The following is a 26,668-nucleotide window of genomic DNA, read 5'->3' as shown; positions in this document are numbered from 1 at the left end:
TTTTTCCCAGGATGGAGCAGAAAGATTTAGTAGGCAGCATTGATTAGATCAGTGTCCTCAAACTATGGTGAAGCACTTTTTAAAAAATTTTCTTGGATGTCATAGCAATGTCAAATGGCTATAAAGATTTCTGAATGCTTACTTTTGATTTCAGTTTTTGATTTGTTGCACACAGGTAACAAACTGGTCTGGTATGAACAGGCAAACTACACTTTGAGAAGCACTGGATTAGACAGTCTATGAGAGATCTCTGAGGTTCTATAGTTTTTCAAATTTACCTAGTCTGTCTTCCTATTTTCGTTAGGCATTAATATCAAACTACTGACTTCATAACAACTAATCGTTTTCTCCAGTAATTTAAAAAAGTATAAGCTAAAAGATATTCTAAAAGCATTAGATCAAAGAGCTGAGACATTTTTACTGCATTAACCTTTTATCTCACTAAAAGAAAAGGCAAAATTTACTTTTTACCAAAGCACATCTGAATGCTCATTTAAAACTGGTTACAAAAAATTTATTTCCAGTCATTTCCCACACCTAATTTTCTGGTGTCACTTTCTTTGCACAAGCTAATAACGAAATGTGTAACAAGTTATCGTTGATCACACATTTGAAGTTCTCGCTTTGTTTTACCAGCTGGTAGCAAAACCAAGAGAAAAGTCACGCGGGGGTGAGGTGGTGAGAGAAAGAATATGCACGAATTTCAGAAGCACTGGCTGGAGGAGTCAAGTGTTTGCAACCACCTATAAATAACACTCAGTGGTGACCTGGCCAAGCAAACAGGTAAAGAACTGTAAAAAGAGCAGGCAAAATTGAAAGTTGCCCGTTCTCATACTTCCCCAAATATTCCTGGCTTTTTCTCTGCAAGGACAGACATTTTCGTTTAAAATCTATTATCTTCTTATAGAGACAGACTGTACCAGGTGAGGAATACCCTTATCTAAATATAACTACTGTAGAGTTAGAAATCAGAAAATATAAACCATTGTGAAAATAAATAACAACAACAAAATCCATTATCTTCTTCCCATTAAAAATGAAGCAAAACAAAACAACCTTCCTCCTCAAGAGATAATTTCCAGATTTATGAGCTATCATCTCCCAACTCCATCAAACATGAATTTTTTTCCCTCAAGTAGTTGCAATATTCCTTAAATCATCATACTTGTACTAGAGCAGGAGTTCTTAACTATGAGTATATGGATGGGTTTTAAGAAGTCTATGAATTCTCTGAAACTCCAAATATTATAAAATTTTGGGTGAATAAGTAATTATATGGACAAGATGTCTACAGTTGTCACATTTGTTGTTGACAACTGTTGATTAAAAGCATCTTTCTTAGGTTAAAAATGTGATCCGAATAGAAATACAAGGTACGGGTTCTTAATTAATTGAATAGGTATATAAAAGTATTACATTATATCATATATCCAAAAAAAGCTTTAGAAATAAATCCTTTCATTTTGTATATGAAAACATTGACATTTGGAGAGGTTAGGGGAGTGTTCAAGGCCATGCTGCTAGCTAGAAGGCAGAAGATGAAGAAGAATGCTGGCTCCTACTTCCGGATCCATTCCCTCCCACTCTGCCACCAATGCAAGGCCAGACTAGAGGATACTAGTAAGCACACTATGGGCAGCCAACAACCCCAATTCTGATAAATATACAATCTCAGAATAAATCAAGTAATTCTTTAAACACTACTGGCTCATAACATATATAAACATTTTCTATATTTTACTAAAGGTATCTAAAAATATATATTCTTTTAGACACATTTTAGAGCTCGCTTCCTTGCCAGTAGACACAATCAACAACTTGTCAATCATCTGAAATACATGAGTGCTTGATCCCACTGCAGTCAACGAGAGAAGGGCATACACTTGATAAACTCCTTCCTCCCTTCCTCCCTCCCTCCCTCCCTTCCTTCCTTCCTTCCTCCCTACCTTTCTTTAATATCTTTATTCCCTCCCTCCCTCCCTTCCTTTCTTTAATATCTTTATTGGAGTATAATTGCTCTACAATGTCCCCATATCTCCTCCCTCATGTCCCTCCCACCCTCCCTATCCCACCCCTCTAGGTGATGACAAAGCACCGAGCTGATCTCCCTGTGCTATGTGGCTGCTTCCCACTAGCTATCTATTTTACATTTGGTAGTGTATGTATGTCCATGCCACTCTCTCACTTCATCCCAGCTTACCCTTCCCCCTCCCCGCTTCCTCAAATCCATTCTCTATGTCTGTGTCTTTATTCCTGTCCTGCCCCTAGGTTCATCAGAATCATTTAAACACATTTTTTTCTGAGTCAATTACTCTGAAAGCCCACAATGCAAAGTAAATTAGTTGAAAGAATCTTTTAGTAACTGTTGAAGCAGTTTAGAAATTTTAAGCAAAACCTCTTTTCAAAGTTTATTCTCTTGTTTATTCACACTAAAGAATAGCAAGTGTAAAAACCAAAGGAGATGATATTTAGTGAAAAGAATTTTTATAGTAAGTAATTAAGTGAGAAAGCTGAAAAAGAATGCCTGATTTTGGAGTCAGGATGGGTAGAAATCCAAAATTTGTTTTTAATTTTTTTCAAAATAATTAGAAAACTGAAAGTCTGTAAGAATCCAAGAAACCCTTCACTCTCTGTCCCCTACTCCCCCACTTCTGACTTCTGAAATACAGTGTAACCTTCTGCCATCTGTTATTTTAGAGCAGAAACAGTAAAAAACATATGGGCTTTCTCTCTCAAGCAGCTGTAGGGTAGTTAAAGTTATAATAATTGTCTTTCTGTAAGATAAATTTACATTTAAAACCTGGCCAGTTAAAAAAAAAATAGCTCAGCCTCAGAGCCTTCCAGAATAAAATTAAGAAATTCAGGATCATCTGTGACATTACTACATTAAGAGATTTAGAGAATATCCTCTAAGTCTTGTACTTTTATGTGTAAGGTTAAACAAATGTAATTCATGATGCCCAAATCAGTTAATACAGTCAAAGTGTCCACAACTCATGTTTTTTCTTTCTCCATCAAAATGCTAGGAGCCTCGGGACTTCCCTGGTGGTCCAGTGGTAAAGAATCCGCCTTCCAATGCAGGGGACGTGGGTTCAATCCCTGGTCGGGGAACTAAGATCCCACATGCTGTGGGGCAACTAAGCCCACACACCACAGCTACTGAGCTCATGCGCCTCGACAGAGAGCCCGTGCGCCACAACTACAGAGCCCACGTGCCCTGGAGCCCAAGTGCGACAACTAGAAAGAAGCCCGCGTGCCCCAAAGAAGATCCTGCGCGCCACAACAAAAGACCCTGCATGCCACAACTAAGACCTGACGCAGCCAAAAAAATAAAGAAAATAAATAAGTAAAATAAATAAATATTTTTTAAAAAGATTAAAAAATGCTAGGCGCCTCAAACAGGGGTTAGATACTCATATATAGAAATCGCTAACTAAGTTTTCCAAAACTGATAACTATAAATGCATCACTTCGGTGGGTCACTGAACTCCAATCTAAAGGCTCATTTATTTATAAGAAAAATCACAACACGTGTGACACATAAATTTCCATTTCAGCTATATATCATTTATAATGAGCTTAAGTAAACTGAAAGGAATTCAGAGCATATTCTGATCCACATACTGTGAAAAACAGGAATTTTACCTACCTTTATCTGGGTGATTCAAAATCATGATTCTCCTGTGAGCTGCTCTAATCTTGGCCTTGCCAGCAGATGGGCTAAAAAGAAATTAAAGTGCTTGTAACAAATAGTGTCAAATGCAGGTTATAAATTAATGGTTTATATGAGTTTTAAGAAATTAAAAACTAATGAGAATTTCACCATCTTGTGGATAAATATGAAATTACAGCTTGTCACTTCATTCTACCAACCATCAAAATAAATCATATTCAATGCTGCATGTGCTTTCCTTCAGTCCTTATTCTCAATTAAAAAAACATATACACAATATATAGGATAGGAGAATCATAGCCTGTAGACTATTACTGTGAGTTTGAAAGTTTATGCTTCAAGCTCTTTGAGGGGAAGGCAGTACATATAATGTAACAAACAGGTATTTGAACTCTAGGGCTACCAGACTTCAGGATTTTAATCCCAGCACTGCCATGAAAGATGGGGTAGCCTTCGTCAAATTTTTTACCCTCTCTGAGCTTCGGTTTCTTCATTGTAAAACAGGGCTAGGAACAACATAGTCCTCATAGAGCAATTACAAGGATTAAATTAGTTGATGCCAACAAAGTGCTACAGCAGTGCCTGGTGTGTAGCAAATGTTCCATAATAGTTAGCTTTTACTATTATTATCTTTCAACAGAACATCTCAAAACGCTTCATAGCTCATAATTTATTTAGCTTTGTGAGAAACCTATGGGAAAAGCTTGGCTGTTAGAGCCTATGCTCTAAACAAAAATTAAAGGAGAAAGTTAAATAAACCTAAAATTATTCCTGCAAAACCTAATTTATCCAGTACTGGAACTCCTTCTTTCTAGTCTAGTACATTTTCCAGGTAAGGAAAAAAATTAACACTAATAATAACAAAATCCTGGTGTTTCTACTTAATATTAATACTAGCTTATCTAAGCTGCTTTTCTGGGCCTCAAATGGAAATAACAGTAGCTGACTCAAAGTACACAGTGGTTGCTGTGAAACTCAAAATAATCTATATGGATGAACCACACTGTAGGGGCTAAAAGCAGGAACTTTTAGAGATATTCAGACACAGGTTTAAATCCATCACTCATAATCTATAAAATTTTGTCTTGGGACTTCCCTGGTGGTCCAGTGGTTAAGACTTCGTACTTCCTCTTCAGGGGACGTGGGTTCGATCCCTGGTGGGGAAACCAAGATCCCACATGCCATGTGGTGCGGCAAAAACAAACAAAAAAAACACTTTGTCTTGCTTACTTGAACTCTCTGAGTTATAATTTTCTCACAAGCAAAATTTTCTCATAAGCATAACTCCTAGGATTATTTTAAGGACAAATTAGATTATATAAGCAAAAGGATGAGCATGGCCTGGCATACAGTTAGTGTTCAAAGAATAGTAGTTATTATCATGAACATAAAGAATGCTTATGAAAATGTATTACATTTCCTACTTTTTAAAAAATGGGGTATAAATAATCTAATCTAGCATATTTTGAATGACTCAAAAAGCATTATCATGAGTATCAATTAAGTGCAAAGAAACTCTCAAGGTCTGCAGAGGTTTGCTTGCCTTTATACTAAATGGTCATAAAATGCTACCCATTTAAGTTCTTCTGTCTGTTTTGAACACTGCCTTCCTTGCTGCCAGTTGTCAATCCTCAATTCTACCAGTGTTCTAGTCTCTAGCTGTTACTTGCCAGTTACTTGCTACTTCTAATCTCCTGGGGTTAAATAACAGATTATCAAACATTTTAAAATACACTATCAATTGCTACATAAGCATATAAACATTCTTCTATAAATAAAATAAATAAGTCTTAAGTCAAAAAGCAAGTCAAAAGAGAAATAAAAAAATAGCTTGAGACAAATGAACAACCTACCAAAACTTATGGGATGCAGCCAAAGCATATCTAAGAGGAAAGTTTACAGTAATAAAAGCCTACATTCAGGGGGGAAAAAAAGAACTTGGATAAACAACCTAACTTTACACCTCAGGGAAGTATAAAAAGAAGAACAAACTAAGCCCAAAATTAGTAGAAGGAAAATAAAGATTACAGTGAAAATAAATGAAATAGAGACTAAAAAGACCAAAAAACCAAAAATCAATGAAACGAAGAGCTAGTTTTTTGAGAATATATACAAAACAGACAAACCACTAGCTAGATCACGAAGAAAACAGAGGACTCAAGTAAAATCAGAAATGAAAAAGGAGAGATTACAACTGATAACACAGAAATACAAAGGATAAGAGACTACTGTGAACTGTACTATACAATAACAAATTGGACACCCTAGGAGAAATAAATGGATAAATTCCTAGAAACAAAGCATCTACCAAGACTGAATCTTAGAAAATATGAACAGACCAGTTACTACTAATGAGACTGAATCAGCAATCAAAAAACTTCCAACAAAGAAAAGTCCAGGACCAGATGTCTTCACTAAATTCTACCAAACATTTAAAGAATAATTAACACCAATCCTTAAACTCTTACAAAAAATGCAAGAGGAGGAAACACTTCCAAACTCATTTTATGAGGCTAGCATTACCCTGACACCAAAACCAGGCAAGGACACTACAAGAAAAGAAAAATACAGGCCAATATCCCTGATGATCACAAATGCAAAAATTCTCAACAAATATTACCAAATCGAATTCAACAATACATTAAAAGGATCATATGCCATGATTAAGTGGGATTTATTCCAGGAATGCAAGGATGGTTCAACATCTGAAAGTCAATCAATGTGATATACCACAGTAACAAAACGAAGGATAAAAATCACATAGTCATTTCAATAGATGTAGAAGAAGCATTTGACAAAATTCAATATCCATTAATGATAAAAACTCTTGACAAGGTAGGTATAGAGGGAACGAACCTCAACATAATAAAGACCATATATGAAAAGCCCACAGCTAACATTATACTCAATGATGAAAAGCTGAAAGCTTTTCCTCTAAGATCAGAAACAAGACAAAGTTGCCCACTCTCACCACCTTTATTCAACATAGCATTGGAAGTCCTAGTCAGAGCAATTAGTCAAGAAAAAGAAATAAAAGGCATCCAAATGAGAAAGAAGGAAGTAAAACTGTCATTATTTGCAGATGACATGATATTACATATAAAAAACGCTAAAGACTACACCAAAAAACTTTAGAACTAATCAACAAATTCAGTAAAGTTGCAGGCTATAAAATCAATGTATAATAATTTATTGTGTTTCTATATACTAATAACAAGATATCAGAAAATCAAGAAAACAATCCCATTTAAAATTGCATCAAAAACAATAAAATACCAAAGAATAAATTTAACCAAGGAGGTGAAAGACCTGTACACTGAAAACCAGAAGACACTGATGAAAGAAACTGAAGACACAAATAAATAGAAAGATATTCTGTGCTCATGGATTGGAAGAAGTAATTTTTAAAAAATGTCCATACTATCCAAAGCACTATACAGATTCAATGCAACTTATATCAAAATTCCAAAGGCATTTTTCACAGAAATAGAACAAAAATTCCTAAAATTTGTATGGAACCAACAACAAAAGATCCTGAATAACCAAAGGAATCTTGGGAAAGAAGAACAAAGCTGGAGGCATCAAACTTCCTGATTTCAATCTATCAATATATTACAAATGCTCTAGTAATCAAACAGTATGGTATTGGCATAAAAAGACACATAGATTAATGGAACAGAACAGAGCCTAGAAATAAACCCATACATATACGGTCAATTAATTTACAACAAAGGAATAGAGAATATACAGTGAGGGAAAGGATAGTCTCTTCAATAAATAGTGTTTATTGGGAACAGAAAATCTGAACAGTCATATGCAAAGGAATAAAACTGGACCTTTATCTTATACCACACACCAAAATTAACTCAAAATGGATTAAAGACTTAGATGTTAACACCTTAAAACTACTAGAAGAAAATATAGGAGATAAGCTCCTTGATACTGGTCTTTAAAGATTAAGCAAGATGAGAGAATCCTAGTTCTTAAACAAAGCATTAAAAATTAAATGTAGCTCTGATATATCTCCAGCATAGACAATTCCACCACAAATTGAAAATGTAACTTTAAATATCATTTTGCCTAGATCAGGGATTTCCAGCTGCTCCCTGGAATGCATCTGACTGGGAGTAGGTGAGTGGGGTGTGTAGAACAGAGTAGTGTCCCCTGATCCTGTAGCAAATGGAGCAGTTTTGGTCTCATCTTTTTCTACTATCAGTCTATTGAATAACATTTAAACAGAGTTCCACAGAAGTTTTTAGAAAGTCTGAAAATCACAAATGTGTGCATAATTTCAGAATATATCAGGTATATTAAGTTTTCCTGGGCAGCTCAGTAAAATATTTCAGGCTTACGCAATATGTAAGACTATACAGAATCATCTAGTAACATAGTCATCTAGTAACATAGGGGTTTCTTTGTTTTTAAATAGAGTATCAACAGAGTCAGCTCCATTTTGTCTTTACCTACTTGTTATGTAGTCTAAATCATTTGGATTCACTTATCACAGAAAATGGAACCACAGCAATGTATTCACACCTTAAAGAATCTCCTCAAAATCAACACTGCCTGACTGAAAAAAAGGGCTAGAGGAAAGCAAATAAGTTCCACCTTTCTACTTAATGTGTTAAGGGCAAATATTTAGCTTCTGCATTCATGATAGAGATGGGAATAGAGCGGTGCCAACATTTATTCAGCACCTGTTATTTGGTAGGCACTTTGATAAAAAGGTATCACTCATGTCATTATAAATTCCGACAAGGCAGATATTATTAATTACAAATCAAAACTGAAGAAGCTGAAGGGCAGAAAAGCTAACAATAAGTGCCTCAGCAACAGAATCAGGATGAGGATCTGTCTGCTTAGCTAATATTTATTGAGTAGTTACCAAGTTCTACGTTTATGCTAAAACTTCATATGTGTTCATCTTCGCAGCAACCCTATGCAGTAGAAACTAATATTTTCTCTATTTTACAAATGATGAGACTGAAGTCACGCACCTAACAGGTGGTAAAATTGGTATTTGTACCCAGATTCACTTGTTATCAGAGTCTGTGCTGTTAGCCACTCAATTTTCCTTGTGAAATTTTGTACAGCTTCCAGCTCAATGGGATAAAACTTTATAACTATGTATCTTAAGTCAACTCCTAATTATCTTTCCTAAAAACAGGAGTACCTTGGATGATATTAAATGATACCCTCAAAACCTTTTGTGTTTGGTTTAATAATGTGCATCATATTCACATTTCAACACTATGAATGGGATGATATGGGGGCCCAAGAAAAATAACAATGCCACTCTGAATAATATTAAAGCAAAGAATAGTTAGAAATATAGCTAATTTCCTAGTTTGGTTCCCCTGCTTAAAATCATTTCTTTTTTTTGTATTCTCAGTGAGAGAGCCCATCTCTTCTTTTTTTTTTATTTTTTATTTTTTTAATAAATTTATTTATTTTATTTATTTATTTATGGCTGCATTGGGTCTTCATTGCTGCACATGGGCTTTCTCTAGTTGCAGCGAGCAGAGGCTACTCTTCATGGCAGTGCACGGGCTTCCCGTTGCAGTGGCTTCTCTTGTTGCAGAGCATGGGCTCTAGGGGAATGGACTTCAGTAGTTGTGGCACGCAGGCTCAGTAGTTGTGGCTCGCGGGCTCTAGAGCGCAGGCTCAGTAGTTATGGCGCACGGGCTTAGTTGCTCCACGGCATGTGGGATTTTCCTGGACCAGGGCGCGAACCCGTGTCCCCTGCATTGGCAGGCAGACTGTTAACCACTGCGCCACCAGGGAAGCCCCCATCTCTTCTTATATTTAAATGAAGCACCAAGCTAAATTGAGCTGTTCCTCCCCTACCCACCTTTTTGTTTTTTCTTGATTGGTCGTAAGAAATTACAAAATGTTTGGCCTTAAATATCTGCTAATCTAAAAGAGATTAAAAAATTCTGTTGATATAGGACTTTATGATCTATTCTCCTTAATTATGTTGACTAAGTCACCATAAGATGTATTGTAGGTAACATATTGTAACCAACCCCCATAAAAATTTGAGTGAGCTCTAAGGGAACATAAGGTAAACAAATATAGATACTGGTAAATCTATGGTAGGGGATGTATTATTAACTTTAAGTGTTAAATGATATACAGCAATCACATAATATCATTAACTTTCTCCAAACTGTCCAAAGTTAGACAATAAATAGATACTAAGGTAAAACAAGTATAACAAAATATGCTAGATGTCAAATTGTGGAATGAGGAAAGAACTGTGAAACAGATCCCATGTTATAATTGAAAATATGATACATATCAAATTAGAAAACTGAATCCAGAAAGAATTCATTGTCACAATAAAGGTTATTTTGATAATTGCATTGGAACTTTAGTATTCAAATACAGTAGCTCCTTGTTAAGAAATAAAGGCACATCACAAATATGCCTGATTTTTTTTAGGGGTGGTAGGATAATCTCTTAGATTTGAGGTTTTAAAATGTAAAAGTTTGATATTTTCTCCTCTGCCTCCTATTCATAATTTAAAATATAAGGATAACTTTATTGTCACATTTTCTCCTTTTTCAAGACAAACTTAGCCACAGAACAAAATAATACATATGCAGCACACCTACCTTACACCTAAAATAAGACTCGCTTCTCGCCTACTCATTTTTTGTTCAAATCCTCCTTTATAGTAGGATGAAAAGCTCTATACAGGAAAGAAAGAGCAAGAAATAATTAGTTCCATGTATGAGGTGGCATGACCTCAATCCCATCACACAGCTGCAATAAGAGTAATGTATTTTCCAGAAGTCAACTTGGAAGTGGGAGGTGGGGAGGGAGAGCACTAAACAATAATCCTCTACAAGAAATTATGACCAAGATAAACACTACACTGAAGGAATAAAACAGGTCAGTAGAAGCAAAAGGCTTGAACTTTATCTAAGCTCTACGGTAATTTTCTCACTGGATAACCTTGACCAAGTCACTTACTGTAGAGATGACAGACATCTTTTTAACCTACTAGACTGGCTGACTGAGAAAGAGGAGAAACTGACAAGGTGGGGAGGACCATCAGGATATTATACAGGGAGGCCAAGAGACCGGAAGACTAGACTGAAAGGTCAATGTGGCTGGAGAGGCCTGAGCAAGGAGGAGAGAAGTAGCAGAGATAACTGGTGCCAGATTGTGGAGGGCCTTGGAAGCAATGGAAATGATTTAGGATTTTATTCTCAGTGGTAGGAGAACCAGAGCACTGGGGTAACAGATTTGACTTGGCTTTAAAAGAATTACTCTAACTGCTTTGTGGAGAAGACAGGTGCAGAGTGCAGGCAGGAGACCAGTTAGGACGACATAACAGTAATCTAGGCAAGAGATGATGCTGGTATGCACCAATGTGATAGTAGAGGAGGAGGTGAGAGCTGTCAGATTTTGGATGTATTTTGAAAGCAGAAATAACATTTGTTTGGATTGAATATGGGATATGAGAAAAAGCAGGGAACTAAAGATGATGCAGTAAACGCTGCTATACACTGCACAGATCCCCCCTTCGGAGCTGAGGCACTTACTCCTCAGACACTGGGGCAGCTGCTGGCAGACAGCACTCAGCTGTCAAACTCCAGCAATTGCCTTGGCTGAAGAATGTCAAGCTCACGCTCCCTTCGCAGGAGGGTCTCTAGCTGATGACTGGCTGACGTCAGGGTATAAACACTGTAGTTCTCCAGGGCTCAGTCCTTGGACTTCTTAGCTATATTTACCTCCCAGGTGATGTCACTTAGCTTCATGGCCTCTTGCCCCAAATCGGGATAATCACGATGAGTCACCTGAGTGTCAGAGCTCCCGGGGTGGGGGTGGGGGGCAGCTGGCTGCCTCAGGCCTTTTACTAAGACTGCAGTGCAGCTTAAATTATCCCTCCATTCTTCTTCCTTCTCTTGCCTTCTGGAGCTGTTGATCCTAAGAGCATTCTCTAATAAACTACCAGGTTGCTAAACTTTGTCTCACTCTGCAAATAACTGCAAGGTTTCTGGCCTAAATTGCCATTAATGACTTAGAGAAGGAGTGGTTATTTGTTATTTGTTTCTTGTGGGTAACACAGATCAGGAGATTGGTTTTGGTTACATTAAGTTTCAAATATCTATGTAAGTGGAGGAAAAGTCTGACCTGGAGATAACATCTGGGAGTCATGAGTACACAGAGGGTATTTAAAGGTGTGAGACTAAATGAGGTCACCTAGAGGGGGAGTGTAGATAAGAAGTCCAAAGACTGAGCCCTAGAAACTGCAACATTTAGTGGCACAGAGATGGAGAGGAATCAGTAAAGGAAACTGTGACGGCCTAGCGGTGCAGGAGGAGGAAAAGCAGATGCCAAAAGTGAGGAAGTGAAAAATAGTTTGAAGTGCTTCTGATAGGTCAAGTAAGATGAGAACTGAGGACTGACGGCTGGATTTACCCTTTGGTAAATCTAAGTCTAGTGAAGGTACTGGAAGTGAAGGTTTGATTAGAGTGAGTTTAAGAGAGAACAGGAGAGGGCTTCCTTGGTGGCGCAGTGGTTAAGAATCCACCTGCTAATGCAGGGGACACGGGTTCGAGCCCTGGTCCGGGAAGATCCCACATGCCGTGGAACAACTAAGCTCGCCCGCCACAACTACTGAGCCTGCGCTCTAGAGCCCACGAGCCACAACTACTGAAGCCCATGCGCCTAGAGCCTGTGCTCTGCAACAAGAGAAGCCACAGCAATGAGAAGCCCGCGCACCACAACGAAGAGTAGCCCCTGCTCACCACAACTAGAGAAAGCCCGTGCGCAGCAACAAAGACCCAATGCAGACAAAAATAAATTAAAAAAAAAAAAAAACAGAGAACAGGAGGAAAGGAATGGGAGACAGCAAAGAGAGACAACTCTTCAGGAGCTCTTAGAGAAAACAGGATGCATGAACTCAACTTTTAGAAGGAAAAAAATTCACACATGATTGAATGCGTGCATGTTTCTAAAACGTGAACCTATATTTTTCTAAGGAAAAACAAATAAGTGTATGCTTGCATAAAACAAAATCTGAAAGTATATACACCAAAATGTTATTTTGGGGTGGTAGAATTATGAATAATTATTTTCTCCATGTTTATTTTTACTTTCTAAATTTTCAACAATAAACACAGTTACATATACAATTTTTTTTTAAAAAAAAGGACTAAAAGGAAACCAAGTAAATTATTAGAGCTTAAGAAATGAGTCCTAAGGAGCCAGATCTGGTCATTTGTGTAAGCTATTCTCTTTGAACAGCTTGTCATAAATTTCCATTGGTAATAATTCCCTGGCAATTAACTCATTCAACAAATACATTAGCACCTACTATGTGCCAGAACTTTTCAAATGAGACAAGTGAAGTTCTGCCCTTTATCACATAGATGCTAATCTATCAATGTACCAGTACTGTGAGGAATATGATGTACTATTCCAAATTTCAAGTAATTAACAATCTAGTAAGAAAACAAAAAACAACCCCCTCCTCCAAATTGTGAGGGGAGGAAGGGAATCAAATTGTTTAAGTACACATACTAATGTGGACAAATTATGTATATATACACAAGCACACACACACAGGGGAATATATAAAGGAATAAGAGATATATAGGGGAATATATATAAAGGAATAGAAAACTTAACAGAGGAAGAACAGCTGGTTTGAAGGTTTCTCTCAGGTGATCAAAATTTTTACTAGATGCATACCTTACTCCCTAATATTTATGAGTATCTACCTTTGTGAGCTCCAAATTTTCAGCATAATAAACATAAATTGATGATGTTTCATGAACTGTCATTTCCACTATATTCACAAAGCTCATTAACCTTAAAAGTAGCCATTATATCTAAGCAAATTTTTTACTTTGTTTTTTCCAGGTAGAAAAGGAGACTAAGAAAAAGTTACTTAAAGTCTAGCATCTGGATGAGGCTCATACCCTAAAACATTGACTTGTTTACAAATAAGCTTACAAGTAAATATACAATCATCACAATCTTTCTAAGGGAACTATATCATTTTTGAGGATAGACATTTAATATTTGGGGGCTATATACAGAAAGGCAGACAGAGAAAACAACGAAAAAAAACTGCTCATGTTACTTCAGAAAAAATCATGCCTTCTAAACTCATATGGAATTTAGGTTTTACATTACATAATTTTAAAAAGAAATTGTAAGCCCTTTGAAGCTTACAAGTAATACACCAATACTACATTATATTAGGATATATAGACATAGACAATGCAGAACTATTTTCTGACAACACTGGTGGGTCAAGGAAATGTTTAAATTAAAAAAAAATGTGATTACAATAAGGAACAACTATATCATCAAACAGATGGAGTAGATGGTTAGATTTTTCTAATAGAATTTCCAAGAACAGTAATAGTGGGATTTATTCTGCTGTCTATTGGAAACACACCCTGAACCTTACAAATTATTATTTTGTATTATTTTATTTATAAAGTGTATATATATATATAAACAAAAATCAAAATAATTTTCCTTCTAAAATTAACATTGAATGCTGTAGTGCTATATATTATTAAAGAAGATGTGAAACGAACCAAGTTAAAGTCTTCATTAGCTAATTTAATCAATCACTTGAAACATAAAAGCCCTCCAAACAACCAGGAAAATATATCATTCTACAGTCTTAAGAGAAGAAACATATTTACCATAAACTATAAACTTTAATTATGTATAATATCTATTGGATTTATAGAGCCACAGAAGGATGAGTTTAATTAGTGTTATTTCCATGAATTTCACTTAACCATCAAACAATGTAAGTCCAATTTAAAAAACTTATATTCAAGTAAAAAGAAAAATTCACAAATAGAAAAAGAAAAGCCTCAAAAGAAGATAAATGACTTGGGGTTTTTTCCCCAAGAAAAAAATTAGAGGTAATTAGACAATAGCTGGGTCAATAATATACATTAACACTTTAAAAAATCAAGTAAAAGGTACTGGTTCAAAACAGCAGACTGAATAATAAAAGTCTTTTGCTTTCCAAAGTGCCTTTGAAATGAGAAAAGAGATATTTTAAACAAGAAAAATCCATAAGAGGCCTAGAAAACAAGAAATGGATCAAGTAGCAAACCAGAAAGTTTAAAGAAATCCTGGAAGATTGAAAACAGGTAAGACTGCACATATAGAAAAATCACAGTAGCCCCAGTTTAGCAGCCCCTCTGACTAAATTCAGAGTCAATAAATACAAAAAATAACATCAGGGTAATTAATTAAACCAGTACAGCAGAGAGAGACCATTCCTAACTCCATTAGTATAGGGCATAAGGGCCTGCCACCTACCACTTTAGCCCTCAGGCCAGGAAAGAGAATCACAGCCTCGGATGCATCTAACTGTGGGTGGTAGGTCCCAAGAGAAGCAAAGGAGAGTACCAGCAGATCACACTGAACCCAGAGGGCTGAAGAGTTATGCCAAGGAGTAAAATACACATAGTACTCAACCACTCCTGGGTTCTGGAGGTTCCAAGACTGCCTCTGGGCTCCTTGATTTGGAAGAGACAAGACATGACTGTTGATATAAGCCACCTACGTGCTCACAGCACACTGCCAATCTTCTCATTCAATTAAACTGTTGAAGTAAATCTACCCAACTGCTAAGAAAGGCCACTTGTATGAGTTCCAGGAGCAGAGACACATTGGAAGGAAAAAATAAAGAAAAAATATATGAGGATCTTACAGAACAAAAAATAGACAATTTTCACATAAGCCAAGGCTAAAAATTCCTGTGAAATTTCAGAATATCAATAATAAAGAGAAAATCCCCCAAATTTCCGGCACTCAGACAAACACACAAAGAAAAATCACCCCAACCTAAAAACCAAAAACACAAACAAAAGAAAATCAAAATCAAAACAAGCAGTGTACAAAGGAAAAAGAACACCAGAAAATCTGGCTAAGTCTGAGAGTACCAAAAAATGTGGCTGAGAGTACGCAGGGAAGTGTAAAGGTGGGCACAGAGATTCAGTCTGAGCAGAGACTTCCGTAGTATCCCTCTAATACTGGCTCCACCAGATTCCAAGAAGCCAGCAGCTACATGATAACAGTGAGAGGGAAAGAAACAAACTCTCCACACATTCCATATGAACAAAATTATTCGAGGCAACATTCCAGAAGAATGGGGAAAAAAGCATGAGAAAAAGAAAGATGAGATTTAAGAAAAAGATGATGTTAAAGCATCGAAGAAGTGAATAAAGTTTAAGAAAAAAATGAAAAGAGAACCCATAGGAAGTTGAGCCTTGAACATTCTCCTCTGAGTGACAGGGATTTACTGATACACGACTACAGTCCCTATTTGTTAGTAACTCTATTTGATTAAATAATGAACACAGTTACAAAATCAAAACACTGTAAATGGTGTGCTTATGAATTTGGCTCTTTGGAATCAGTGCCAAGAGAAAGTATGTATATATTTCATTCCTCAATTTCCCTGGAATAATTAATATTTAAAGAATTATTTTAAAAACTCCTATCTTCACTGAGGTATAATTATGATGATGATAAAGATATTCCAAGATGTTTCACTGCAAACTGCAAGAGTAGTACTTTGTGGAAAAGGGGCCAGATTTATCAAAAGGCACTTGTCTTAACTTGAAGCCCACAAAAGGGAGGGAAAGGGGGCACATATCACTTTTCTCTCCTTAAGAAATGCAGGGGTCGGGACTTCCCTGGTAGCGCAGTGGTTAAGAATCCGCCTGCCAATGCAGGGGACACAGTTTCGAGCCCTGGTCCAGGAAGATCCCACATGCCACGGAGCAACTAAGCCCGTGAGCCACAACTACTGAGCCTGCGCTCTAGAGCCCGCGAGCCACAACTACTGAGCCCGCATGCCACAACAACTGAAGCCCGCGTGCCTAGAGCCCGTGCTCCACAACAAGAGAAGCCACCGCAATGAGAAGTCCACACACCGCAATGAAGAGTAGCCCCCCCTTGCCACAACTAGAGAAAGCCTTCGCACAGCAACGAAGACCCAACACAGCCAATAAATAAATAAATAAATAAATAGAGACACCTTTGAAAAGAAAAAAGAAATGCAGGGGCCGCATTCAGGGTACCCATAATAATCTCTTAAACTATTCTACCTTATCTGTGAGCCTCCACAGAGCAGTGAAATGTTTCTCATTTTCTTTCTCTCTTTTCCTTTCAGTGTTAAATAATGTAGTTCTACAAAACACAAGTCTATTTATGGTATAAATATACCTACTGAAGATCAGCATAACAGGAGAGAAATGATTTCTGAAAGTCTCTCAATTTGCTATACATAAACATATGGAAAGACATTTAAATAACTATGTCAAGCCACCATCACCTAAGTCCCTGGACTATCTCAATACCCTCTTAACAGGTTTCACAGCTTCTCCTCTGACTCATTCTAGTCTATACTCTTTGCAGCAGGCAGAGTGATCACCTAAATTGGTAATCATGTTGCCCACGTGTTCAAAACCTTTCAAAGGCTTTCCATCACACTTAAACCAAAATCTGCTGTCTTTGTCACAGTCTATTTGGCCCTAAGTGATCTGGGCCCAAACTACCACTATTCCTTCCACATACACCACTGGAGTTACTCTTGCTGCTAAACTCATTTCCACCTCGGAACCTTTGCAGTGTTCCCACTAGAAAGCTCTTTCTTCAGATGTTCACATGGCCTGCTCCCTCATCTTCTCAGAGAGGCCTTCCTAGACCTATCTAATATAGATTCCTCTCTGCTGTTAAAGAATCAATCTCTTACGCTGATTTAGTTCTCTAAAGAAAACTAAACTTCTACCTTCAACACCTCTACATATTATATATCTTATTTATTTGTTAATTGTTTCCACTAAAAAGTAAACTCCTAGAGGGCAGTGTCTTTGCCTGGTTCATGACTACCTCCCACTCCCCACAATAATGTCCAGTATGTAGTAGGTGCTTAATGAACATTTACTGAATGAATGCTAAATACCTATTAATACTTTAACCAAATAAAATATAAACAGGAAAACAGAAAATAAACACATGCTCCCTCTAATCACAGACATGCATTTATAAGTCTGCAAAATCACTTGCAGTTCTTTTGACCCCGAGTTTAATTATCTGTCATAAAATAGTATGTCATCCTTTGAAAGTGTGGTTATTGTTCATGACTAACTAAGCCTCACAAGCCTATAATGCCTTTGCTAAAACAAGCCATTCATTCTCAAATTGCTGTAAGCCAAACTGATCTATCCCAGATCTTCTGTTTCCCAGAAATCAATGTTTATGTTGTACTGCTTCAGTGAGTTTTCTTTGCATGGTCTCCAGTGGTCACAAACCACAGTTCACCACACTATAGCTTTTTAGATACCTACTATCATTCATTTTTTACTTATATTCAGCTCAGCAGAGTAGCTGTAATGCTGGTAGATGAACGTATAAGCCCTATAGGTTTCAAGGTTGGAATCGTATAATTTTATGTTTGAGATAGATAGCCAGGTGTGGTGGTACGAGGAAACTAGTTTCAAATTTGAAGATGAAATAAACTTTTGGGTAAGCTCCATCAGGACAGGGACCATGTCTGTTTTGTTCACCAGCTATGCCTAGCCCCTGGCACAGGACAATCACTAAATGAATACTAATTAAACAAGGAAAATAAATTACCTCAAAGTTGATGTAATACTACTTAAAGGAATATGATAATTAAAGTCAAAGTCAGGAATAAGCTTAGGTATAAAATAACATGACCAAGAAACTTAAAAGAAACTAAATCAATAAAGTAGATAAAGTTGCCAATGATACAAACATTTGTATGAAAATCCAAAACATTTTTCTGAATTACTATCAATAATGGCATATAAACTAAAATCAAAGCAAGGTTAGATTTCTAACTAAAGCCATTTTTAACTTACAGGAGTTGAAATCTTTTTTGCAGTTTCTGTGATTACTTGTCCTAGAGGTTTCCAGATTTGAAATGTGTAGCGACCTAAATAGTAACAGGAATAAAAGCAAATATAATATATTTTCTATAATGAAAGCCAACACCCACAAAGTGCTCACCATAGTATTTATTAATAGTTTACTTTATATATGTTATTTTAATAACTATCTCAAAATCTACCAGAAAGACAGTCACGTTTTTTCAAATTTCTAATTTATTAAATGGAGGACAGATTTCATTTTAATATAATTTTCATAGCTATTAAATTAAGCTTTGGTTCATAATTAGAAAATTAGAAAATTTCAATGGTTATGTATAAAATCCTACTTTTATACAATGTTACAGGTCATAAAAACAATAACATCCTAGCACTCAATTTCTCACTGAGGATGACTACTCTCCTAAAAGTTTCTTTTATTTTAGTGCTTTCCTTTCTTAGGCATCCTAATAATCAAAACTCCTCTGAGTCTGGACAACTAAGTATCAATAGAAAAACAGGTCCTAAATTGTTTTGAGGGTATAGAACAAGAATAAAATGTTATCTGGCTAATTTACCTTTTGTACCCTAATCAGAATGTGTGTCCACTAATACTAGGGTCTCTTTTCCCAAAGCTCTGCTGGAAAACCAGTTATGACCCTCTGAACTTAAATTCAATTTCTAACCATAATGTTATTTGCAAATCAAGATTTCTACTGGGAAAGTTCAACTACATAGATATTTTATAAGAAGTAACCTGTCTAAATATACTGCCATTCCTGTGCAAACAACATGTTACAGTGAAAAACAAAGGATGCTAGACATAGGAAGATGTGAAGTAGCCAATCTAAGTAGGAGATAAAAAGCTCTTGAGATCAAGTAGAACATTAAATAGAGTAAAATTAAATGAAGCTGGAACCCTAACTCATCTAAATCTCTTATATAAATATCAACTTCCATTTGATTCTACAACAGTATAAACTATGGCTTTTAAAGATTCCTTCAAAACCACAATCATGCAATCTCAGTGTAAAAAAGCAATTAAAGGCTTCAAGAAGTGACATCTGGACATTTACTTTAACCATAAAGCAGAAGGTCTAGTTCCAATAGTCTAGGGGTACTTTCTCCTAAATTCTACTCTTCAGTCGTATTTGATCCTGAAAGAGAACTGCCTGCTATTAATATTCTAGTTAGTAAACTGAATTTGGCAACAGAGTAGTATGTATAGAATACATACACCAATTCTTCTCATTGTAGAAAGAAGACCTTGGCAAAAGTATATCTTTCTCTAATTTCAAATAAAAATCTTACATTTGCATTTGAAATAACTATGCCTATTCTGCTACAGTAATTAATACAAAAATTGTTTTATGTTTATGGGCAAGTTTGTCAGAATTCCTTTTCAGACATGATACTCTTCTCATGAAACCTCAGTAAGTAGTTAACTATAGTTATATGAGACACAAGACTTTGACAGTACAAGAACCAAGAGAATCTGAACCACTGATCTTCCTGATTTTAAAGTTCTTACTGGTAAGGTGCTTTAAATAGAGTTGTGTGGAATTAAATATTATACAAAACAAAACAAAATCTTTTATGTCTCTTTTTCTATTGGATCTCACTGCATATAACCACAATGGAATGTAGCTCCACCTAAAAAGAAGATCCAATTAACAAGATCAAATCCATGGAACTTAAGAGACACAAATGCTAAATGAAAAATGTAAATCTTTATCAACAAGGAAATGCTCTCAGATTAACATTTAATTAGAGAATAGCTATGCAATTTAAAACTATAAATTAATGGTTAGAAGAGACAGCAATTTTACTTTAAATCTTTATAACTATTCTTTCTAAAAAGATTTTGGCAGTAAAAGAAATTCTCCTGGGTTTCTCAAAGAAATTACATCAACATGTTAAAATGAATGATAAATATACTATAATGAATGGCTACGCTCATCAGAAAGAACTGACAGCTCAGAAAATGCGTATTTTTATCGGCAAGAAAAAAATATGGGAGAATAAAAGAGCTCCATTATCACTTACACTGCTTCATATTAAAGAGATTTTATTTTTTAATAGTACACTATAGCTCAAACTAAAAAAATGTCAGGAGGATCAATTATTATTGGGGCTAGTTTTCCTAGCTTTTGTATCGTTAATTTCCTTCACTACAACGTTTATCTAGATTTGCTACGCTGACAAATCTTCAGTGACTATAAATGTTGCAAAGAATGGGAACATATGTCTTAAAACCAAAAACCTCAGAATACTAAGAGTCTTCTCATGAATCACTATAGAAGCCATTTGGAACTATTTCTCCTACAACATTTATTGATATATATCCTTTATTTATCTTACCTGCAAATCCAAGAGCTGCAATACCCAGTCCCACAGCTATCAAACTTCCTGCCTATGGAGGAAAAAATGATTATCACTTATAGTGTTACATACTGGGTTTTTTAAGTAAATCATTTTAAATAATGAGAATAATTATGATTAATAACACATTTTCCTCAAGCTCTGCGGTGTAGAATTTTTAAAAATCTTCAGGATTACAGCTAATTTTCAGTGAATTAAAATAATTCTAGATTTCATTTAATTTCCATGTATTTGAATTTGTTCTAACCAAGAGCTTTTATGTTACCTATTGCTAAAATGTTTTCTATAGACTATTCTTAATAGTGGGTTTAATGTATTTATCTTCTATAAAGCTAAAAGGTAAATATTTCCTCCTCCTTTACATATGCAATGCTCAATGGACTCTGCTATATTTTAAAAACTTGATAAAACGTATCCATGTTTAGAAAAGAAGTCAAACTGCGAAAAATTAGTAAAAGTGATGAATAACTTAAGAGCTAGCTTATTTCTACCTTTCTAGATCAATGTAAAATTTTTACAGTAAGAGCCAAGAATTCAGAATTTAAAGTTATGAGCTCATCCTGATAAATTTTAAATTAGTTATATACTCCATATCAGTCTATGCTTTTCTCCTTAACCACCTTGGGAAAATATATGTCACAACAGAAGAAGGTTTTATGTAGCAAAGATCAACGGTTGCCCCCCCAAGATCCATTTTCCCCTTCTTCTACAGGATCAAAATTCCTATTTTTAGCCAGACACATATTTCCAAGCCCCCCCTTAGACTTAGGTACAGCTATGTTTACTAAGTGTTGGCTTATAGGATATAAGCAGAGTGGTGTGTGCAGCCTCAGAGAAGTCCTTCATGGGACGGTGGAATGTCCTCCTTTTCCATTCCTCCTTCCTGCTGGCTGCAATTTAGACATTATACCAGGAGCTGCCATGTCAGATAAGGAAGGAAGAACAATGAGATGAAAGGAGATTGTGTCCTGGATGATCATGGAGCTGCCACAGCACCCCTGGACTGCTTCTATTTACATGAGATAAAAATAAAATTGTCTTCCTAAGATACTACTACTATTTTCAGTTTTCAGGTACTTACAGCCAAATCAAATTTTGATGGGATCAGAATTAAGGAGAGACACTATAGAAACGGTTTTTGTCTGATTAGTGGTGAAAGAGGCAAACCCATAAGATCCAAAAACTAAAAAAAAAGCTACAATAATCTCACTAGGGAATAGAATGGAGTCATTTCACAACAGTACAGCAGAAATCATAAGATGGAGGCTAAGACTAGATGGATAGTAAAACCGAAAAGCCCTATAGCCATCAGTTTTCAAGTTCTGTAAGAGAATGCAAGTTTTAGGAAATCAAAGCCCCAAGTCTTCAAGAGGAGACTCTATAAGGATAAACATCAAGACACAAAGGCCAACTGTATGAAGGTGCTCTAACTTTAACACCCAGTAACTCTCTCTTGGAAGTCTAGAGCTCTTCATAGACAAGATGAGGAAAGTTCATCTAGGTTTCCCCTCCTCAGTTCCAGTTGTTTTTTTGTTAAAGAGTTAGACTTTTTTTTTTAAATAAATTTATTTATTTATTTTTTGCTTCACTGAGTCTTCCTTGCTGCACGCAGTCTTTCTCTAGTTGCCGTGAGTGGGGTCTACTCTTCGCTGCAGCGTGCGGGCTTCTCATTGCGGTGGCTTCTCTTGTTGCGGAGCACAGGCTCTAGGCGCGTGGGCTTCAGTAGTTGTGGCATGTGGGCTCAGTAGTTGTGGCTCGCAGGTTCTAGACTGCATGCTCAGTAGTTGTGGCGCACAGGCTTAGTTGCTCTGCGGCAGGTGGGATCTTCCTGGACCAGGGCTGGAACCCGTGTCTCCTGCGTTGGCAGGCGGATTCTTAACCACTGCGCCATCAGGGAAGTCCTCAGCTCCAGTTCTAAGATTCACATTTTCACCAGGCAGAGCACTAGGGCAATCTCAGTAAAGGAAGATTCTTTCCCTGGCAGAGAAGGACAAGCCTAGAGCTAGCTAGCAAGAGACCAGTCTTTGAGGTTCCCTTCAGGTTGTCTAGACGTAATTACTCCTGAACTGAAGGGAAACGAGTATTGATTTCAAGAAGGTGTTCTGTTGAGGTATATTTTTGGCATTTTCTAGAGCTTCCCAGGGGCTACATATTTTGAGTTTTCCAGGCTTATTTTCCATTGGTTCACTTTAAGGATCCTCAGTCCAACCAAAGTACTCAAATGGGGCTTCCCTGGTGGCGCAGTGATTAAGACTCCACCTGCCAATGCAGGGGACAAGGGGTCGAGCCCTGGTCTGGGAAGATCCCACGTGCCGCGGAGCAACAAAGCCCGTGCGCCACAACTACTGAGGCTGCGAGCCACAACTACTGAGCCAGCGCACCACAACTACTGAAGCCCGCACGCCTAGAGCCCGTGCTCTGCATCAAGAGAAGCCACCGCAATGAGAAGCCTGCACACCGCAACGAAGAGTAGCCCCCGCTCACTGCAACTAGAGAAAGCCTGCACGCAGCAACAAAGACCCAACTCAGCCATAAGTAAATAAATAAATAAATTTATTTTTTAAAAAGTACTCAACTGTTTTCATGTGTGAATTTATTTTCCTTCCTTATAAAACTTGTTTATTCTTTCATCTGACTAGAAATATTTATCTTTGCCTATGAAGATCTGACGTATTCTTAATATTTCAGCTTGAACCAGCCACAGAATGGGAGAAGTCATTTGCAACACATAACGATGAGCACATACCCAAAAATACAGAGAATTCCTCCACATTAAAAAGACAGATGATCCAGTAGAAAATGAACAAAAGAGCCCAGGGGGACTTCCCTGGTGGGTCCAGTGGTAAAGAATCCGCCTTCCAATATAGGGGACACGGGTTTGATCCCTGGTTGGGGAACTAAGATCCCACATGCCGCGGGGCAACTAAGCCCACGTGCCACAACAAAGAGCCCACGTGCTGCAACGAAAGATCCCACATGCCTCATCGAAGATCCCGTGTGTGTCACAACTAAGACCCAACACAGCCAAAAATAAATAAACAAATAAAATATTAAAAAAAAAAAAAAAGAGTAGGTCAGGGACTTCATAGAAAAAAATCTAAATGGCTAATAAACATATGAATACTAACAATAACCACAAAACCAAAATGTTGTAGAAATATTAATACAAGAATATAAAGATCTCTGGCCTTTGTGGAATTTGTTCCATCCACCGATGCATCAAGCACCAAGCAATAATATCTACACTTCTAGGGTTATTCTGAGGATAATATTAATAATGTATGTAAAGGACTTAGCACAGTGGCTTGGCACATAGTAAACAGGCAGTAAACGTGAACCACTTTAATGTTATCAATAAGAATAACTAGCTATTAGGAATGTAAGTGGTGTAACAGAAATACGAACAATGTTTCATAAACTCTTAAATTTGTCCAAGTAAAAGATTCACAGAAGTGGTTTTTGAGGTAGGCCGTGGAAAATGAATTGGTCTTCTCTAGATTAGATAATCCAAATTTTCACATTTTGAAAAATGCATATTTGAAAAACATAAAGTCTTGAAAAGTTGAGTTATTTTAATTTCACATTTTTATAGATTGATTATTGCATCATTTTTATTATTTCTACTATTCAAATATATACATATGAGACAAATAGTTGCCTCCTTATCCTAAAGAGATTTTTATGTCAAGGTATTTATATCAGAAACATTAAATCATCAGACATTTGATAATTTTTCACTTTAACGATGAAAATCATTAAAAATCATTAAAATCGTAACAATACGTAAGGCTCAATTGTGTTTAACAATTAAAAATTCAATTTAATTTAACAAATTAAGTATTAAGTACTCTGATGATTATTCTCCATTTGTCTCTCCAGATTCATTTTCCACCCTTCTCTGCCTTGCTCTTTACCTCTGTCTTCCCTTATCTCAAAAGACTACATTATCCAGTCCTCACTTGCCCTCTCTCGCTTCTGGTTGGATTTGGCCAATGAGAGGAAGTGTTGAACAGAACACCATGCACTGGTTACCAATCCCAGAAAAGGACTCTATACATTTCTGCCCATTATATCTTGGTATCAAGGTTGTGAAGGAAAACACAACAGTCAAGCACTAGGTAGAACAGTGATTTACTCACATAGAGAAGACACAGAGTAAGATCAGCTCCAGTCATGTGCACTAGTCTCATACGGCTAGTGGATGCCAGCCAGCCGACAAAGGGAAATTGGCCCACGAGCACCCTCCCCCTCTTTATCCCACACTATCCCTAGAGTCTGAAATACTGAAAGCTGGGGGCAAGCCTGAAACAGGGGACGATAATCCCACAAAGTACAGGTTGTGTGAGCTCCTCATCTCTTGGTAAGGAAGTGTTCCAAGTCCAAGACCCATTCTTACGAGGCCAAAAGGGGTTGAAAGGCTATGCACACGTGACTTTTCCCAACAGGAAGCATCAGCAGAAAAGCAAAGAGTGGAAGGAGGTAGAAACAATAGTACAACTGATTCCCTGCTATATTTCCTCTTTGGCCATAGCTCTTGCTGAGTGGCTCCTCTTCCATACCTGTAACTCTCACTGGGTTCTGGAGCATAGTTCCCAACCCCTTGCCTCTTTGCCTGAGTGCATAACTGTTTCCAACTGGTGCTAGTCCCTGGGTGATTCATCATCCCTTTTTGGTTACTTTAAACTATGCCCACAACTCTGCAAATAGCCCCTTCGTTAAACTATGTTCCAAAAAACCATCCATTACTACCAGGACCCTCAATGATACAAGCATGACTGTACACCAGTCACTATACACAACAAGGCAAAGGCCTATATCAAATGGGTCCTCTACAGGATGCTAAACATGGTGAGCCTCCAACGTTTATGCTAATCTCCCAAAGATCTTTATTTTTAACCTATAGCATTTATTTCACTAATGTATGCTTAGATGTGTTCTGTCTCCTTAAGCTTTTCTAGATAGCAAGAGCTTTTAAAAAATCGATGAGGGGCTTCCCTGGTGGCGCAGTGGTTGAGAATCTGCCTGCCAATGCAGGGGACACGGGTTCAAGCCCTGGTCTGGGAAGATCCCACATGCCGCGGAGCGACTGTGCCCGTAAGCCACAACTACTGAGCCTGCGCGTCTGGAGCCTGTGCTCTGCAACAAGAGAGGCCGCGATAGTGAGAGGCCCGCGCACCACGATGAAGAGTGGCCCCCACTTGCCGCAACTGGAGAAAGCCCTCGCACAGAAACGAAGACCCAACACAGCCAAAAATAAATAAATAAAATAAATTTATTAAAAAAAAAAAAAGACAGGCATCTATGTATATTATAGACATTAAAAACTTAATCAGTATTTAAAAAAAAATCAAAATCTGATGAACTCTATGGATCAACACCTTAGAAAAGCACAAATATATATATATACACCCTAGAAAAGCACAAATATTTTTGAATATAATTTGAGGGAATCCATGGGTTTCCCTGAAGCCCTTCAGCTCACAAACCCCAACATGAGAACCTCTAAAAAATAAATAAATGTGGGGCTTCCCTCATGGCGCAGTGGTTGAGAGTCCACCTGCCAATGCAGGGGACACCGGTTGGATCCCTGGTCTGGGAAGATCCCATGTGCCGTGGAGCAGCTAAGCCTGAGTGCCACAACTACCAAGCCTGCACTCTAGAACCCACGAGCCACAACTACTGAAGCCCGCGTGCCTAGAGCCTGTGCTCCGCAACAAGA

The 26,668-nt window shown here is 37.1% G+C and overlaps 1 protein-coding gene and 1 long non-coding RNA gene across 4 annotated transcripts in view; both read right to left on the bottom strand.

The window, feature by feature from the left end:
• LOC309647783 overlaps nucleotides 1-26,668 on the bottom strand; it is a 159,051-nt gene that overhangs the window by 96,859 nt on the left and 35,524 nt on the right. The gene's annotated exons all lie outside the window — the stretch shown is intronic.
• The window catches only part of DNAJC15 (DnaJ heat shock protein family (Hsp40) member C15), a 69,753-nt gene that overhangs the window by 16,902 nt on the left and 26,183 nt on the right, over nucleotides 1-26,668 (bottom strand). For 2 of the 3 annotated variants that reach the window (XM_082435449.1, XM_082435450.1), the window contains exons 2-5: nucleotides 20,929-20,980; nucleotides 18,562-18,635; nucleotides 10,291-10,367; nucleotides 3,650-3,720 (exon numbers count right to left, since the gene is read on the bottom strand). In XM_082435449.1, the coding sequence (XP_082291575.1) occupies nucleotides 3,650-3,720; nucleotides 10,291-10,367; nucleotides 18,562-18,635; nucleotides 20,929-20,980 (274 nt within the window). Of the gene's footprint in view, nucleotides 1-3,649; nucleotides 3,741-10,290; nucleotides 10,368-18,561; nucleotides 18,636-20,928; nucleotides 20,981-26,668 lie in introns of all 3 variants that reach the window. The other variant, XM_082435451.1, reaches the window with a different exon arrangement.

The sequence above is a fragment of the Balaenoptera physalus genome, assembly GCF_965194825.1.
Source record: "Balaenoptera physalus genome assembly, chromosome: 18".
NCBI classification, from domain to species: domain Eukaryota; kingdom Metazoa; phylum Chordata; class Mammalia; order Artiodactyla; family Balaenopteridae; genus Balaenoptera; species Balaenoptera physalus.
Note: the sequence above shows the minus strand (reverse complement) of the source record. Positions and strands in the feature narration are given on the sequence as shown.